Source organism: Giraffa tippelskirchi, chromosome 8 (genome assembly GCF_054371585.1).
Source record: "Giraffa tippelskirchi isolate mGirTip1 chromosome 8, T2T-mGirTip1v1.2.pri, whole genome shotgun sequence".
NCBI classification, from domain to species: Eukaryota; Metazoa; Chordata; class Mammalia; order Artiodactyla; family Giraffidae; genus Giraffa; species Giraffa tippelskirchi.
The window spans coordinates 93,857,948-93,877,035 of NC_137282.1; the positions used below are offsets into that span (position 1 = coordinate 93,857,948).

The window sequence follows — 19,088 nt, forward strand, 5'->3', positions numbered from 1 at the left end:
AACTCCAATACTTTGGCCACCTGATGCGAAGAACTGACTCAATGGAAAAGACCCTGATGCTGGGAGAGATTGAAGGTGGGAGGAGAAGGGGATGACAGAGGATGAGATGGTTGGATGGCATCACCAACTCGATGGACATGAGTTTGAGTAAGCTCCAGGAGCTGGTGACGGACAGGGAAGCATGGTGTGCTGCAGTCCGTAGGGTTGCAAAGGACATGACTGAGCGACTGAACTGAACTGAACTTACCGCATATAGATTATGTCTCTAATTCATGATCGTTTGGGGGTTATTTCCTCAAGATCCCTCTAATTATTCAATCTTATTCTCAACGCAATGAACTAAATCATGACGAGAGAGTATCTTTCTTTTATAGCACTGTTAGCAACTGAATTCTTCAACCAGCTGTCCTCTAAGGATTCCCTGCCAAAGTCTTATTTTCATTTCATTATTTCTTTGTTCTCCTTGTCTAAACTATACAAGTTACCCAGATTTTCCACTCTGGCCTCTTTCACTAAAGACTTGTTTTGGCTTGACAAATTATTAGTCATAACTACAGTCTAAAAATAAATAATATATTATTACAAATGCTCCATGTTAAAATCGTATCATTCTATGCAACATCCAAATTATTTCACAGTTCATACATAGAAGCTTCTTCCCATCAGGCACAACTGATTTCATTTACCACTTATGAAAATAATTCCAGTTATTTTATGGAGCTGTTTACTGTCTAAACATTCTTTACAGAGCATTCTTTTCAAGCTTCACAATCTTATTTCAGGTGTGGAATGAATTAAACTCAGTCAGTCTATATACACACTAATAAGTTCAGACTCTTGAACATGTCTAATTATAAGGCTAAATATAACAAAATGAAATTCTACTTGACTCTCTTCTTTTACATCCTAGTAGTAAAAAACTTGTAATTGTTTTTTAAATTTTTGGTCAAATATTTATATGAAATTTGAATTTCAGAACTTCTGGTAAAGAAATTAAAGAAGTAACAGACCCAGTCAGGAGGGATCTATGTGGTGCCTGCAAAACCAGATGCTATTTTTCTTCATTAGCCTCTTCTAAGAATACAAATCTTGTTTGTGTTTAAAGTCTGAATCTTACCTGCATTTGAACCACTAGATACTTCTTTTGTTAAGAAATGCACACTCAAAGTGGCTATGTGAATATTTAAATAAGAGAGTTGTGGCTGAATATGGAATTCTACATAAAGACATATTACTAAAGAAAGAAAAAGAATGAGTCTAGGCACCAATGAACAAAAGGGAGAAGAGGTTCTATAGACAAATTACTCAGGTGTAGATGAGTTCATTTCTACCAGAGCCCAGGGGCATTGGAAGAGTGGCCACTTCTAAGCACTATTCAGTCTATCGTCTGTACCACTGCTCACGTCTAATTCATTGTTTTCATCAAAGGCACATGCGATTCATAGGTAAAGAAAAAATATGAAGTGGCAAGGAGAAAATGCCTGTTTCTGAGCGGCAGAGTAGTCTTTTCATCTCAAAAGATGAAAGCAGGTATCTTTCATTATGTGTTTTTGTTCTTACAGGAGGAAGGCCCAAAATATGTGCTTTTCATATCTGTGCTAACACAGAAGAGCTTTTCAAAGTCACTGCCAGAAATGGACTGGTTTTTTTTACCTGCTTTTCCATGTTTTAAGTTAAGGATGTCTGACTCATTGTAAACCTTGCTGGTTCCCTAGACTTTCTGTAGTCTGGCTTCACTGTGATTACTGGTCAAAACCTTTAATTACAGTATATAGTTTGTGCAGCTGCCTGGAAATTGGTCTCAGGGTCAGTGGCTCTTCCCGTTCCCCTCTTTCCATTCTTTTGAAGCAATACTGCTGAACTGGAGGCATTGTTCCAGCTTTTGGCTGTGCTCTGTCTGCTGCACACTATGAATAGCTTTGCAATCACTCTAGCAATTGGTTCTTCAACTGCCTTTAGGTTGTCAATTGTAATTCATTGGCTCCAGGCACCTTTTCTCTTTTCATTCTCTTGAGGTCTTTTCTTACTTAATTTGCAATAATATTAGGGAATGTCTTCTTCAGAAATGTCACTAATGTCTTTCTGATTATGAGGCTGGGTGTACATGTGACTCTCATACATCTGCCTATTAAAATGTTCCACTACTTCCCTTATCTCTGATATGGGATGACAATCTTTTCAGCTTCTTGTAAGGAATTTGGCTTAATTTTGAAGTCTTCTTTCTAAAGAACCTAAGGAAACACCATAAAATACTCTTATTGGAGTTAATTTATGTAATTAGTTGTTATTTTTATAACTTCCTAAAAGTGTAATTTTTCATTTTTGTAATAAGAATTAAGTTCTCATATTTTATTTTTTTAAGAACATACACATTATAAATTTGAGCTCTTACACCAGGGAGAAATAGTTAAGAAATACAACGTTTTAACTATTTAAAAGGTTGTTTTACAACCCACCAGACCTACCCTCAGACATAAGAAAATATTCAAACTATTCACAGTGAGTTCTGATGCTTCTGCATTATAGGAAGTGTATTTTTCTTTCGAGAATAAACATATATCTTGATCTACTTAGGAAACAAACAAACAAACAAAAGACCTTCAGTGTATTAAGTCTCAAATCCTTAGTTCTGGATAAAACCCAGCAGATTAACTCCTCTCATTAGTTGCAGCCATCCCAGAGTAACCAAAGGTATTTTTAAGCAGACACTATGTAATAATAATAATGATAATAATTATCATAATGATAATAACTAACGCTTATTGTGCTTTTTATCTTCAAAGCGTCTTACTGACATTAACTATGTGTCTATTTTCAAATAAATTTAACTCAACAAATGCTTTATTAACTTTGTGAGCTTTGGAATGTATAGTAGCTGAATTTCTTTGCAAATGAAATAAAGCTAAGAACCAGAAAGATGGCTCTGGAAACTTTTGCCTCAGAATAATTTGTTGCCTTTGCTGAATGAGGGTTAATTAAACACTTATTTTTACAAGCTACAAAATTGAAATACAGATATAAAGGGTGAAATTCACCAGTACAGCCAACCAAATAATATTGCTTCAAATAACAAAGAAGTAAAATAATACTGTTAGGATAAAATCCAACTCTAACTGTACTGGTTATGATTCATTATTGTAAAATATTTAAATATGTATAGGAAGAAAAACTGTTAAATGTAAGAATTTAAAAAATCCTTCTAAAGTTTCACAAATATAATACTTTTATTAATTTACAAAGCTAAATTTGTTTTTACTAAATTGAATTCATTGCTTTAAAATCATCTCAATTATGTTCCCATAGAACTTTACCATGTACCAGTCTCCACATGAGAAAAATAAGCAGTAAAAGATAGTCTGTGGTGCTAGGAAGTGAAATAAGCTCTATACAGTTAAAAGACAGGCAATAAATTAAAAACATATTAAAATAATGTTATTCAGGCAAGATGTCCTCACTTTTTATGAGGGACTTGGGAAGAAAAAAACAACCTGTTGTAAGCAAGGTACTCAAGTGAAGTAAATAAAGTGAAGTAGATAAAAGGACATGAAAAACAAACTTTTATGAATATGGTAGTTAATAGATTGACACTTTTGAAAACTATTAACATGATCAGAGTGGTAAGGTTTCACAGAAGATCTGGTTCATGAGCAATATTCAAAGGTCAAGGTTTAGTGCAGAGGAAAAGGAAAATTTCTATATTCAAGGATGGAAACAGATGAGTCATACTGAGTAAAAGGAGAATAGGGGAATCTAGACAAAGCTGATGGCATTAAGCCAACAGGGAAGCTCATCCAGAAAGACTCAGAGGTAGTACTCATTCAAACAACATAGACCAAGCACAGAGACATAAACCAGAAATCCTGTCCTGCAAGGAGCCTGCGAACTTGAAGGGTATACAGAAAAGTTAACAAGCAATTAATTCTAATTTTTATGATTAGGATAAGTCCAGGATGCCTTGAGAAGTCACAAGGAGGACATCTGTCTCAGCCACTGGTATTCAGCAAAAGTTCTTGTGACACATAATCTTTAGGTGATTTTCCTAGGGCAACAGGAATAGTAAGTGGTAGTTTGAAATGAGAGAGAAAAGAAAAGAGAATACAATTCTCAAGCACATTAACGTATTAAATCTGTGGTGTTTCATTTGATTATAGAAGGAATTAGAAGGAAACACTGGCTTTTAAGACAGGCATTGTGAAAAACAGATAGGAAGTCTGCTCTTTTCTGGTCTGTTTTGAGGAATAGGGAGGCAGGGAGGAGCTGTGGGGATGTAAACAACCAGGAAACTGTGAGTACAACAGAGGCGGAGATGAGAGAGCTGGGCACTGAAATGTCTGGTGAGGAAAGTAAGAATTGAGTTTCAAAACTTGCCCGCTTTACATAAAATGAAGATATACAGGTGACTGAATAAAGGAAGAAAGTGGAAAGAAATGAGAGTTTTATAAAAGAACATAACGAATTCTTTTTGAGCATATACTGTTATATTTTCAAATGTATTACTTTGTTATCCCACCTAATTAATTTTGATAGCTGTTGTTATGTAATGTTCTTATGTAACATATTTGTTAATGGGAATTTCTTTTGTTTTCAGCAGGCAGGGCATATTTTCAAATTTACCATGTGGGTGCAAAAAATATAGATCTACAGAGTTCCCTAGAATGGTGAGATTAATGTGGCTAGATTTAGAATCAATGAAATCAAATACACAAATTAATTTTTTTCAAGAAATGCATATAAAAAGCACATGAAAGTAGATTAAATAAAATATTCTGGCTATTTCAACACTCTTCAAGAGTTGCTCCATAATACTGACACTTTTGTAACAAACTATTAAAATGAATGTGATTCAGCTTCTCTTGCAAGTTAGTAAACATTTTCTAGGGATCACCAAGTCATTCAGTGGAAAACTGACTACCAAACTCTCTCCTTTCCCCAAGATTAAACTGTAACAGAATGCAGTACATCTGTAAGAGACGGACAAAAAATAAATGTATCCCATATCATTTTAGGATAAATATATGTCCCATAAGGGAGTTTTCAAACTGCTCACACAATAAGTATGTACACTGTTCTATGTGAAATCAAATCAGTATTCTAAAATGCTGCCAAGAGGCAGGTCAAGATACTTGGAAAACTCTTAAGATTTAAAGTATATGACACTTTACAATGATTATACCACAAACACATAGAGACACACATGTTTCTCTCCATATACAGAAAGTAATATTAAATTAAGCTAGGATTTTATGTGATTTAAACACTGCTTTGCACTTCTAATAAAAGATCTGTCATGTAAAATCAGAGATGATATTCACTACTTCATAGAGCTACCAAAAAACAACTGCTCTCCTGTCAAGCAGTATAAATATAAAAATTTTAAACTAGAAGATTATTTACAAACAGTGCCCCAAAACTTCAATCTTTTTAAACTCTCTCTGACTTTTTGTGAGAAAAGGGAAATGTACAAAATGTAGAAACAATTATCTATATAAAAGAAGTAATTATAATTAAATGTAATAGTTAAGTAACATAAAACATATACTAGCACTCTCTTCCATAAAATGTCTAGACTAAAAGTGAGAACTAAATAAACTATGAATGACATGGCAAATACTGAAAGCACTATTCAAAAAAGATGAATATTGATAATTAAAACATGGTTTGGCGGAATTCCCTGGTGGTCCAGTAGTTAAGAATCCTCCTTGCAATACAATCCCTGGTAGGGGAGTTCAATCCCTGGTAGGGGAACTAAGATCCCACATGCTATAGTTAACTAAGCCCAGTCACCACAACTAGAGTGAAAGACCCCACATGACACAATGAAGATCCTGCATGCTGCACTAATATACAAAAGGGCCACACACAAAAAAAAAAGCCTAAAAAAGTAATGTTTATAGCATTACACTTCAGTTCAGTTCAGTTGCTCAGTCATGTCAGACTATTTGCAACCCCATATACTGCAGCATGCCAGGCTTCCCTGTCCATCACCAACTCCTGGAGCTTGCCCAAACTCATGTCCATCGATTTGGTGATGCCATCCAACCATCTCATCCTCTGTCGTCCCCTTCTCCTCCTGCCTTCAATCTTTCCCAGCATCAGGGTCTTTTCAAATGAGTCAATTCTTTGCATCAGGTGGCCAAAGTATTGGAGTTTCAGCATCAGTCCCTACAATGAATATTCATGACTGATTTCCTTTAGGATTGACTGGTTTGATCTCCTTGCTATCCAAGGGACTCTCAAGAGTCTTCTCCAACATCGCGGTTGAAAAGCATCAATTCTTTGGCGCTCAGCTTTCTTTATAGTCCAACTCTCACATCCATACATGATTATTGGAAAAACTATAGCTTTGACTAGATGGGCCTTTGTTGGCAAAGTAATGTCTCTGCTTCTTAGTATGTTGTCTAGGTTGGTTATAACTTTTCTTTCAAAGAGCAAGCATCTTTTAATTTCATCACTGCAGTCACTATCCACAGTGATTTTGGAGCCAAAAAAAATAGCCTCTCACTGTTTCGATTGTATCCCCATCTATTTGCCATGAAGTGATGGGACCGGATGCCATGATCTTAGTTTTCTGAATGTTGAGTTTTAAGCCAACTTTTTCACTCTCCTCTTTCACTTTCATCAAGAGGCTCTTTAGCTCTTCTTCACTTTCTGCCATAAGGGTGGTGTCATCTGCATATATGAGGTTACTGATATTTCTCCCGGCAATCTTGATTCCAGCTTGTGCTTCATCCAGCCTGACATTTTGCATGATATACTCTGCATATAAGTTAAATAAGCAGGGTGAAAATAGACAGCCTCGACATAATTCTTTCCTGATTTGGAACCAGTCTGTTATTCCATGTCCAGTTCTAACTGTTGCTTCTTGACCTGCATACAGATTTCTCAAGAGGTAGGTCAGGTGGTCTGGTATTCCCATCTCTTTCAGAATTTTCCACAGTTTGTTGTGATCCACATAGTCAAAGGCTTTGGCGTAGTCAATAAAGCAGAAGTAAATGTTTTTCTAGCACTCTCTTGCTTTTTCGAAGATAGAGCAAATGTTGGCAATTCGATTTCTGGTTCCTCTGCCTTTTCTAAATGCAGCTTGAACATATGGAAGTTCATGGTTCACATACTGTTGAAGCCTGGCTTGGAGAATTTTGAGCATTACTTTGCTAGCAAGTGAGATGTGTGCAATTTTGCAGTAGTTTGAATATTCTTTGGCACTGCCTTTCTTTGGGATTATAACTGCAGATCCTCTTCTATTCTTTTCAAACAGAACACCACATTCTACGTACATTGTGCATGTGGGCAAGGTCAGTCGTGTCTCTTTGCAACCACATGGACTGCAGACCCCCCAGGCTCCTCAGTCCATGGGATTCTCCAGGCAAGAAAGAATACTGGAGTGGATTGCCATTTCCTCCTCGAGGAGATCTTCCCAACCCAGAGATTGAATCTGCATCTCCTGGGTCTCCTGCATTACAGGCAGATGCTTTACCACTGAGCCATGGGGGAAGCATGTACATCACAATAATGAACTAAATAACAATTGAACCAAAATTGAGAAACATCTAATCAGAAATTTCAACTTTATTGCTGATATTTTAATTTAGAAGCTGTACATTCCTATGCTACAATTAATGAGCCATGGAACCAATAGTGATCTAACCTTATAATTCTACTTCAAATTTCTATGTTTCACACTTTTATATCCTTTTTAAAATTTTTAAAAACTGAAGTACAGTTGATTTTTTGGCTTCCCTCATAGCTCCATTGGTAACGAATCCATCTGCAATGCAGGAGACCCCGGTTCGATTCTTGGGTCGGGAAGACCCACTGGAGAAGGAATAGGCTACCCACTCCAGTATTCTTGGGCTTCTCCTGTGGCTCAGCTGGTAAAGAATCCGCCTGCAATGAGGCAGACCTGGGTTCGATCCCTGGCTTGGGAAGATCTCCTGGAGAAGGGAAAGGCTACCCACTCCAGTATTCTGGCCTGGAGAATTCCATGGACTATACAGTCCACAAAGTTGCAAAGTCAGACACGACTGAGTGACTTTCACTTCACTTCACGGTTGTTTCACAATGTTGTGTTAGTCTTCATACTTCTTAATATTTTCTTTAATATAAAATATTTGAGTTAACTCAGTATATTTGATGTATTATTTCTGAATCAGTTAAGTACTTTTAGATTAAGGATATGAAAGAATATCAAATCAGATTAGATTGCAGAAAAGATAAACCATGTCTTTCATGTTGACAAAATGTGCCATTTTATAAAACACTGTAATGCCCAATAAAATGAAAATAGGATTTGAAAAAGCTGGGAGGTAAAAGAATCAACTGTGTAGAAAGAAAACAGGATTACTTTTATTGGCTACTCTATCAACTTAACTTCTCATAAAATCCTCCTGATCTATTAAATAACTTCAGAACTGAAGTATGCTCTCCTATGGGAGTTGTAAAACAAATTAGATACAATTACAATTCAATACAAATTAAAAAATCAACCTATTTGCCCTTAATGATTCTTGTTTTAGAAAGCTTTATCATTTAAGTTAGATCAGAATTTTCCCTAATGAATCAAATGGGCCAGTTGATGTAACTATAGTATTTTATATTATGTTTTCTACAGAGAAAAATAGTTGATATGAGTAAATTCTGGAAAACTGTGGTAACTACACCTCCCTAAAGTGAATACAACAAACATCTGTTGCAAGCACTGCTTGGCTTTCAGACAGTATGTAAAGGGTGTCCTTTTTCCCAGTGTTTTGCTATTACCAACAAAAAAGTTTATTAAAAAATTTTTTTCTCTACTGTCCAGTCTCAAGGCATAAAATCTTAAAATTCTGGTAAGTTAAAACACAGATCATTACCAAGCAGGTATATTACAGAAAGGAAAATTATGCAATGCACAAGACTCCACTTGCTTTCTAAAAAAGCAACAAAATAATGGGGCATGTTGCTCTTTATTTGTACATTACACCATAATTTTAACCATTGTTTCTATCTTAGTTCTCAAAAGCCTAGCAAAACTTTCATTGCAGAGGGAGGAACTAAATATACAACTTCCTGACGATTTTCACCATCTGTGGGAATCCTAGTGATAATTCAGTTTTCTCCTATGGTTTTCACCAGCTCTTACCAGTTTCTAAGCTCAAGAGTGAACTGATATCCTTCTTAAATGATAAATGAATTCTTACAGTTTTACCTGAGTGATAGGGTAAATAACTGCAAGTCTTTTGCAAATACATTAAGCACAAAATGCAATAATTTCAATGGGAGTAGGGAAAGAATCGATAAACCTCTATGCCTCATTTTTTGTAACTGCATCAAAGTACTGTTCCGTGCTTCTTGGTAAAATGAATGCGTTTTCCCTGATCCTCAAAGAACAGAATTTTACCTAAAATATACAGGTATTTTGCAGAGTAAAACACCATCTTTTTAGCATCTGGCAATTAGTGCACACAAATTAGCAGGTAGAAAGGAATAGAAATGTTTATACGCAACAGAACACAGGACACGTAATACCTTTAGGCTCAGGAAAGGAAGTAATAAACAGATGACCACTTCACAACTTATTTCAAATAACGTGTAACTCTGCTTACTTCTTAATCTCTCTCTCCTCTTCTATTTATGCCTACTCTCAACAATTTTGAGGTTACTGTTTCTAAAAATTTTTTAATTTAATTTCATAATTCCATTTTTATGCTAACAAAAAGGTATTAATTCCTAAAACATTCCTAGGAGTACTTCAGGAAAGCATCATAATACTACACGGAGAAACCTCTGTCGTACAAGCAATGGGGAAAATAGGAAGCTTCCATTTCTTTCTCTCTCAAATTCAAAGTAAGTTTGAGCACTTCACTATGTCTCAAGTTCAAGATCTACAATGGAATTTGTCCATGAATTCAATTAGGGCAGTCTAAAACATAAACATGCATCTGGTGTAGTATGTGTGTATGTAATCACAGGGAAATGCTTTACTTAAAGCAGTCCTCAAAATGGCATTTGCAAATTCCATCCCAAGTGGAAATTTTGTAGAAAATTCATTTAAAATGGATACGAATAAAAAGCAAAGTCAAACACACATATGCTCCAGTATATACAAGCTTAGAATAATCTTCCAAGTATATCTCTGATTACCCCACATTCATAACCTCTTCTTACTGAAAAAAATGAATTGTCAGGTGAGTGTATTCTCGATTCTGTCTCGTCTCAACAAAAATTTGAAACGACCGATGTTAGATAGCTGTCCTTTTCCTAGAAGAGGCAGCCAGCCAACAACCACATGGCATACTCTTAAGCAATTAATTGTTACAAGCTACCTTTATTCAATGTAGCAGTCTTTAATTCCTATGGAGGATTACTATGAGTCATATGTTAGGTTTATAGAACACATTAGCTTCACTTTTTTGATGTCTATGGAAACATATAAACAGTTTCTAATTTAAAAGCAAAATAAAATCTTTTTAGCTATAGCACATGTCTTTACAGTGATTTGAAGTTACGTATTATCTATTTCACATCATAATCTATATTTATTCATGTATAAATACATCTATGTATTACTACACATATGTTATTAAACATGTATTATTAATACACACAAAATGTTGTATTGTCTATGTATATTCTGTAATACATTCCTATATTTTCCACAGTAAATCTCAGAATACCAATGTCTTTTCAGCAAATCACCTTATAATCATAAACTAATCTAACACTTTTAACTACCTATCATTACACTATTACATCCATTTTACAGACAGAAAAACTGGTGTTAAGAGGTTAAAAAATGTACCTGAGGTCTTAAGAAGCAATAATGAAGGCACCACAATTACAATGCTGAAGATCTGCACATTGTTGATTGTCTGAATAGATTTGTATTATTCCTTTTTTATCTGTACAGTATTTCACAAAATCTAAAAAGGTTAGCACTACTAAATGCTGAATGAGGCAACTAAAGATACATATAAGCTGTGTTTAATAAGAAACCCCTGCCTTCTTTACTACTTTCCTAAAATAAATGAAAATACTCTGTATATGGTACCTCCTACATTGAGTACACTTCAAAGTGAATTAGGAAATTAATCCCACTCACTTCTCATTAAAAAAGAATCACATTATTCCCATTTCACAGGTAAGAAGGCAGGCACAGGGACAAAGCTATCTGCCAATAGGTCCCACACAAAGTGGGAGGGAGTCTGGAGTTAGAACATGTTATATCCTTGGCTCCTCATCTGTTTTTCAGACTAAAGGGCAGTGTGGCTTCTATTATTCTAAAGTCAATAAAAGAAAAGCACAAAACTTTTGAAGTAGGGGGAGGTGGTGGTGATAGAACATATCCTGAGAGTTACAGGTGAAAAGGAATACATCAAAAGTTTAGATTTCACTGTACTTAAGGCTAAACTTCACTATCATTTAAGTTTTGAAAGCTATTCATGTATCTTATTACTTTAGTACCATGAATGAGAAACTCTGCCGAGACCGTGGTCATCTGCCCAGAATCAGTCTCATGCTTTTATAGGAGAGATACAAGCAAAGAAATGAAATTAAATATGGAAGATAAAGAATGGGTCCGTATTAAAAGGTATTCGGTGGCATGGAACTTGCAAGATAAGACATCAATTTTCAGCCTGGCTGATTACATAATAGTACCCACTGCTTCTAGTAAGCAGTGGGCATTACAAGGGACAAGGACATGACATCTGAGGGTGAATGATGTGTGGTAATACACATGATTCATTCCTTGAAACAAAGAATGAACTAAGTAAGCTGGTAGGCTGTAAAAACAAAAGTTAAATAACCAGGCCTTTAGCCCTCTAAAATAGATGAGAAATATATTCAGATAAATCCTCTAACTTTTGCTAAATGGTTAAAATAAAACCACCTCTGATCTCCAAGTGGGGTTAGAGGTATGAATAATAATTTCCATCAGATTAATACAGGCGTTCTTTTTTCATAATCTAAAATTTCATGTTGAGAAACAGTATAACCAGCATATTTCTAATTACAGGAATTTTTTCAGATTCCAGCATGGCAGCACAAGTGCAACAAACAGACAAAGAGTTGTTACCTTCGTGAGACATACCTCTTGTACTGATCGAGCAGCTGGCTTGTCTTGATGATTGGCCAATATTAAAAAGGGTAAAGTGCATAATTGCGGGTGCTGAAGAGCTGAGTGCAGTTCATTTCTAGCAGTCTCTAAATCATCTTCTGAAGAGGCACTGTCTAATACAAATATTACCCCTTGAGATCCTTGGTAGTAGCGGCTCCAGTATTTCCGGATATTATCAGCCCCTGTCAAAAACAAAACAAACTCTCTTTTTAAAAATAGCTTTCAGCAACATGAAAAATGTTCCCAACAGTAATTTCCTATTGGACACCAACATGGCTTTGAAAATTAAGTGCAGAGATCACATTTGATGAGAACAAAGGCAATAGAACCGATGGGTGGATACGGCCTTGAAGGAGAACACAAAAGTTTCAGAGTCATTCTTCATGCCTTTCTTATCAAAATATGGAAGAAAGAATCAGGCTAAGTACTTCTTAAACACAAAAGAATGCTTTCAGATTTGCTTAATAGTCCTGAATAAACTACCCTCTCTACAAACTGAGTCTGAGCTTAACTCATAGAGCAGAATAACAAAGCTGTTCACCAAGGGTTCTCTCCATATCATTAACATCAGTAAGAGAACCGCTTACTGATCAGAGCAACCTTGTTTAATGTAAACAGGTATTAGCACAATACCTTTATGTGTCAAAGTGCTAAACTCTGTGATGAAGTAAAATCTTGGCCTTTGGCACATTTGTATAACTCCATTTGGCAAGAATCTGCCAGTCAATGCAGAAGACCACAAGAGATGTGGGTTTCGATCCCTGGGTCAGCAAGATTCCCTGAAAAAGGAAATGGCAACCCACTCCAGTATTCTTGCCTGGAAAATTCCACGGACAGAGGAGCCTGGTGGGCTACAGTCCATGGGGTCCCAAAGAGTCAGATACAACTGAGCATGCACGCACACTCATGGCCTCAGTGAGATGGATATTCATAAAATAAGACAGTAAGATTCTCATCAGCCAGGGCCAAGTCTTATTCCTTACTGTGTTTCAAATATTTAGCACAATTTACAATTAAAAGTTTGATAAAAGAATGAGGAAAATGAGGGAAGAAGGAAATGGAATTATATACTAATTAGGCTTCCAACTCTGAGGAAACTGGGGCCAAGAGAGGTGAAGTGACTAAGCTCCATTGATGTATACAGTAAATCACAAACTTGAGGTCTGCGTCTGAGTAAGTAGACAACTTGCTCAGGGAGGGCGTGGGTATTTCCCACTATATCATGATGAATGCTTCCTTTTTTTTAATTCATGAATAGCATGGGCAATTTGTGTGTGTGTGTGCATGCATGCATGCGTGTGGGGGGGTGGCGGGGGTGGAGGAGTGGAGTTACATAACCGATACAAGTTATGGGTTATTTAACAAAAATTTGGTATCAAGGAATTTTACCAATTTCAAATTCTGACTAGTTAAAAACTATATTTTAGTCATCTATGGAACATCTAGTTTCTATAGTGGATCTAGTGTGCTCAGAGTTAGAATTCAGAGTGGAGACTGGAATTGGTGTGTACTGGCTGCTAAGAGTAAAATATGTGTCTCTTCTCAAACTGTGTTCAGTGAAATCATTTTGGTAGCTTGGAAATGAACAGCATAGGAGTATTTTCACCAAGAAAAATCAGGAAAAGCTATCTGTCAGGTCTTTTCTTCTCCTGAAGAGCCAATTTACCATGGGATGACACTGAGAAGAGGAAAGATTATAAAGGAACATATTAGGGTTCTCCGGGAGAAAGGGATGAGTCATCTGTCCACTCTGGGCAAGTCTCTTAAAAGAGTAGTATCAATCAAACGGCTACCATTTATTAACCACTTCTACATTCTAGGCGCAGAGCTAAGTATTCTTGAAAAAATAGCTCAGGTAATTCTTACAACAAAATTTAAAAGGGAGGTGTAACTGACTCAGGCTTTGAAACATATTTTGAGATTCTAAAATCTGGGTTATTCATCATAATATTATATAAAAATAACCAGGTAAATATTAAGATCAAGGGAATCTGATGTTGAATAACCTTAAATATCTAGACTAGAGATCTTTTCAAGAAAATTAGAGATACCAAGGAACATTTCATGAAAAGACGGACACAATAAAGGATAGAAACAGTATAGACCTAACAGAAGCTGAAGACATTAAGAAGAGGTGGTAAGAATACACAGAAGAACAAAACAAAAAAGATCTTAATGACCCAGATAACCATGATGGTGTGATCAGTCACCTAGAGCCAGACATCCTGGAGTGTGAAGTGAAGTGGGCCTTAGGAAGCATCACTACAAAACAAAGCTAGTGGAGGTGATGGAATTCCAGCTGAGCTATTTCAAATCCTAAAAGATGATGCTGTACAAGAACTGACTCAATACATAAGCAAATTTAGAAAACCCAGAAGTGGCCGCAAGACTGGAAAGGTCAGTTTTCATTCCAATCCCAAAGAAAGGCAAGCCAAAGAATGTTCAAACTACCACAACTGCACTCATGTCACAGGCTAGCAAAGTAATGCTCAAAATTCTCCAAGCTAGGCTTCAACAGTACGTGAACTGAGAACTTCCAGATATATAAGCTGGATTTCGAAAAGGCAGAGGAACCAGAGGTCAAATTGCCAACATCTGATGCATCATAGGAAAAGCAAGAGAATGTCAGAAAAACATCTGCTTCATGGACTACGCCAAAGCCTTTGACTGTGTGGATCACAACAAACTATGGAAAATTCTTCAAGAGATGGGAATAGCAGACTACCTTACCTGCCTCCTGAGAAATCAGTATGCAGGTCAAGAAGCAATAGCTAGAACTGGACATGGAGTCAAGACTGCAGGGAGAAATATCAATAACCTCAGATATGCAGGTTACACCACCTTTATGGCAGAAAGTGAAGAGGAACTAAAGAGCATTTGGTGAAAGTGAAAGAGGAGAGAGAAAAAGCTGGCTTAAAATTCAACATTCAAAAAACTAAGATCATGGCATCCTGTCCCATCACTTCATGGCAAATAGATGGGGATACAATCGAAACAGTGACAGATTTATTTTCTTGGGCTCCAAAGTCACTGCAGATGATGACTACAGCCATGCAATTAAAAGATGCTTGCTCCTTGGAAGAAAAGGTATGACCAACCTAGACAACCTACTAAAAAGCAGAGACATTACCAACAAGGGTCTGTCTAGTCAGAGCTGTGGTTTTTCCAGTAGTCATGTATGGATGTGAGAGTTGGACTATAAAGAAAGCTGAGCACCAAAGAATTGATGCTTTTGAACTGTGGTGTTGGAGAAGACTCTTGAGAGTCCCTTGGACAGCAAGGAGATCCAACCAGTCAAATGTAAAGGAAATCAGTACTGAATATTCATTGGAAGGACTGATGTTGAAGCTGAAACTCCAATACTTTGGCCACCTGATATGAAGAAGTGACTCACTGGATAAGACCTTGATGCTGGGAAAGATTGAAGGTGGGAAGAGAAAAGGACGACAGAGGATGAGATGGTTGGTTGGCATCACCAGCCTGATGGACAAGAGTTTGAGAAAGGTCTGGGAGTTGGTGATGAACAGGGAAGCCTGGTGTGCTGCAGTCCATGGGGATACAAAGAGTTAGACAGGACTAAGCGACTGAACCGAACTGAACTGAACCTTAAATATGCAAAGATAGAGGATACAAGCAGGGTTGATGCCTATCAGACATGGTCCAACAAAGAAAACAAAACAAAGAGAGGAAATTTATGCTAGAGATTATTTAATATAGGGAATTAGTTTCATAAGTGATGGTAGAACCAAGAAAACAATAGTGGCACTGAAATTAGCAATATCGTAGGTCAAGTTCCCTATATGCAGAGCCTGAGATGTATCTCTTACACACTTGAGTATAGGCAGAGTTCTGTCAGGAGAAACTGGAGTGAAAGCAGAAAGTTAGAATGGCGAAAGGGACCATGCGAAGATATGGTTTCAGAAATCTAGCCTCAGCCTGATCCAATGAGGCGTTCTAGAGTGTGGACTGAACTGCGGAAGTCACCTAGTCCAAAAGGCAAGGGGGCTGGGCTGTTTTACCCCTGAATAGTCATTGGCTATGAACCATCCCTAGGGAACAGAGAGAGTGGTGGGGCATGATCTCATAATCTCCCCAATATATTTGGTTGAGGCAATTACTGTCAGCCAAGGGCAGGCCTCTGGAGAAGGGTACAGGTGTGAGTCATTAGCAGCCAATACCCGCAGCAGCTGGGAGATGGAGGCACTGGCCCAATAAAGGAAATCTGGGTAGGATATCAACAGCATCTGCTACAGGCTACATCCAGACATTATCCATATGAGAGAGAAACATCCACAAGCTTGAAGAACAAAAGTAGAGACAGTATTACCTGGTGGTAAATGTCTAAAACAACAAAAATGCTGTGTGCACATGTATCCATACACAAGCTTTTTATAAATTTTACCAACAAAAATGATGCATAGCACACAATTTTAATATAATAAGAATATATGCAACATGCTTTATCATAAGTTCCATAGAGCTCATTAGTGCTCACAGAATGCTTTCATTGATTTCACCAAACTTTTGTACCTATAGCCAACCAACAGCTGAGGATGACCAACTACAGTTCTGAAATAAATGTCTGTTGTACTAAGTGTTTACATGTATTAATTCATTAGCCATGATAGTCTTATGAAGTAGGTGCTTTTATCACTCTCATTTTATCAATAAGAAATCAAGACACAAAACAATTATATAATGTGTCCAACTAGGAATATATTTAGGTCCAGTGTGATTGAAATAGAAGGATCATTGACTACAAAAGTGACAAAGCCAAATAAAAAGCTCTACTACCACATAAGCTAAGGCAGGGTGGGGAGGGTGAAGGGAACCTGTTAGAATAAAAGGTACCTCAGTGCTTATACATATTAATGCTCAGAGTGGGAACCTGTCCAAGAACATTTCCCAACCAATTAATTGAACGAATAGTATTATTAAGTGCCTATTCTATACAAGTCACTGAGCTACAACCTGTAAGAAGTATTTAGAAAGCCATTATTCCTCTTAGCTCAAACCCTCAAAGCTTGTAAAGTAATCCTGATTACAAATGAGGCCTGCAACTGTATGAGAGGAAGAAAATATGGCCATATAACTGGAGGGTATCCAGGGAGTCAAGGGCTTCCCTGGTAGCTCAGCTGGTAAAGAATCCGCCTGCAATGTGGATTCCTGGGTCAGGTTCCTGGGTTCGATTCCTGGTTCGATTCCTGGGTCAGGAAGATCTGCTGAAGAAGAGACAGGCTACCCACTCCAGTATTCTTGGGCTTCCCTGGTGGCTCAGCTGGGAAAGAATCTGTGTGAAATGTGGAAGACCCGAGTTCGATCCCTGGGCTGGGACAATCCCCTGGAGAAGGGAATGGCTACCCACTCCAGTATTCTGACCTGGAGAATTCCATGGACTGTATAGTCCATGGGGCCACAAAGAGTCAGACACAACTGGGCAACTTTCACTTTCACTTCAGGGAGTCAAGTATAAGAAAAAGAAAACCAGATGCATGTTTTAATGGAACTTGCCCAGTAGAAATACATGGGACATACTAGAGCACCAACTTGTGAAGTCATCTCTTTCAACAAGAAAGTATTTTCATCTGTCACATTTAGGAGCACATAAGTCACCTAGTGAGGTGAAATGACAACCCTAGGGCTGTCTTGGTAGATGAAACAAATCCAAAGACAAATACCATAACTTTAAAAAATGCCCTGTGTATGACATAATATATGAATACATTATTATTAAAACTGAAAGGCCTTTTTCTTTAATCTTTAAGCCACATCTGCTCAACCTTAGCATTTCTGACTTTCATCACAAGCTCTGAGCTTAGAATTCTAAGTTTCATTTCAGCCTTCCACACAATAGCTTCAGTCAGCGGCAGCTTCAATACAGATCAGGGCCAGGGGAACCAGCACAGCGTGATGGGTGGGATACAGCTGGTTAGCCGAGCCGAGCGGCCTCAGTTCAGTTACCAGATTCAAATAAGAAATGGATGTGTCATCCACTCCGCTGCCAGGTGCTTTGAGATGTGAGCCTAACTAGGGAAATTCAGAACATCTGTTTGATGCCCACATCTCAGCATTCCTAACTCACAACCAAATCTACAAAGGGTAACACACACAGGACATAGTATCCAACAGCAGTCAGAGCCCACTCTTATTTTAATGAGTGGAAACTGCTTGCTCTGAGTCCCTGAAATTACAATTGTTATATAAAAAGGATAAATACTAAACTCAAACCTGATCTATATTTTCTTCTTTTAAATTAAAAACCGAAGGAGTGGTCTAAATAGTAGAGGGATTGGGTGGAAGATGTTGCCGAATATTCTCATTACCCAAGTCTGATACCACCTAACAGCGTTCTAAGAAAGCCTTGGGGATCTAAGTTATTTTTGAGAGCAACCAATCAGAATAGCCTGGTTCAAGGCATCACAACAAGAGAGAGAAGACAGGAGCATAAAGTCCTCCACGGTAGGTACATTTCTAAGGCACATCACGGACTTGTTCAATTAATTTCTCTAAAAGATATCAACCCTAAATATCCATGGGAAGGACTGATGCTAAAGCTGAAACTCCAATACTTTGGCCACCTGATGCGAAGAACCGACTCACTGGAAAAGACCCTGATGCTGGCAAAGACTGCGGGCAGGAGAAGAAGGAGATGACAGAGGATGAGATGGTTAGATGGCATCACTGACTCAAAGGACATGAGTTTGAGCAAGCTCTGGGAGATAGTAAAGGACAGGGAAGCCTGGCATGCTGCAGAGAAACACAGCTTAACAACGAAACAACAAAAACAAGAGATATCTACTCAGCATCAGATACTAACTTAGGTGCTGGGGACACAGAAGGAAACAAAATCAGAGCAGACTTTCAGTTTTCATAGGACTCACATTCCAGCAGAGCCATTCTCTCATTATCAGTTCAGTTCAGTTCAGTCGCTCAGTCGTGTCCGACTCTTTGTGAACCCATGAATCGCAGCAGAGGTTAAAAATACCAGGGACTG

The 19,088-nt window shown here is 37.5% G+C and overlaps 1 protein-coding gene across 11 annotated transcripts in view; it reads right to left on the bottom strand.

Moving 5' to 3' along the window:
* The window catches only part of ARL15 (ARF like GTPase 15), a 632,366-nt gene that overhangs the window by 383,769 nt on the left and 229,509 nt on the right, over positions 1-19,088 (bottom strand). For all 11 annotated transcript variants that reach the window (XR_014061457.1, XR_014061454.1, XR_014061455.1 and 8 more), the window contains one exon: positions 12,068-12,276. Coding sequence is in view for 3 of the 11 variants with exons in the window: in XM_081517766.1 (XP_081373892.1) it covers positions 12,068-12,276 (209 nt within the window). In the remaining 8 variants the exon portion in view is untranslated. The remainder of the gene's footprint in view (positions 1-12,067; positions 12,277-19,088) is intronic.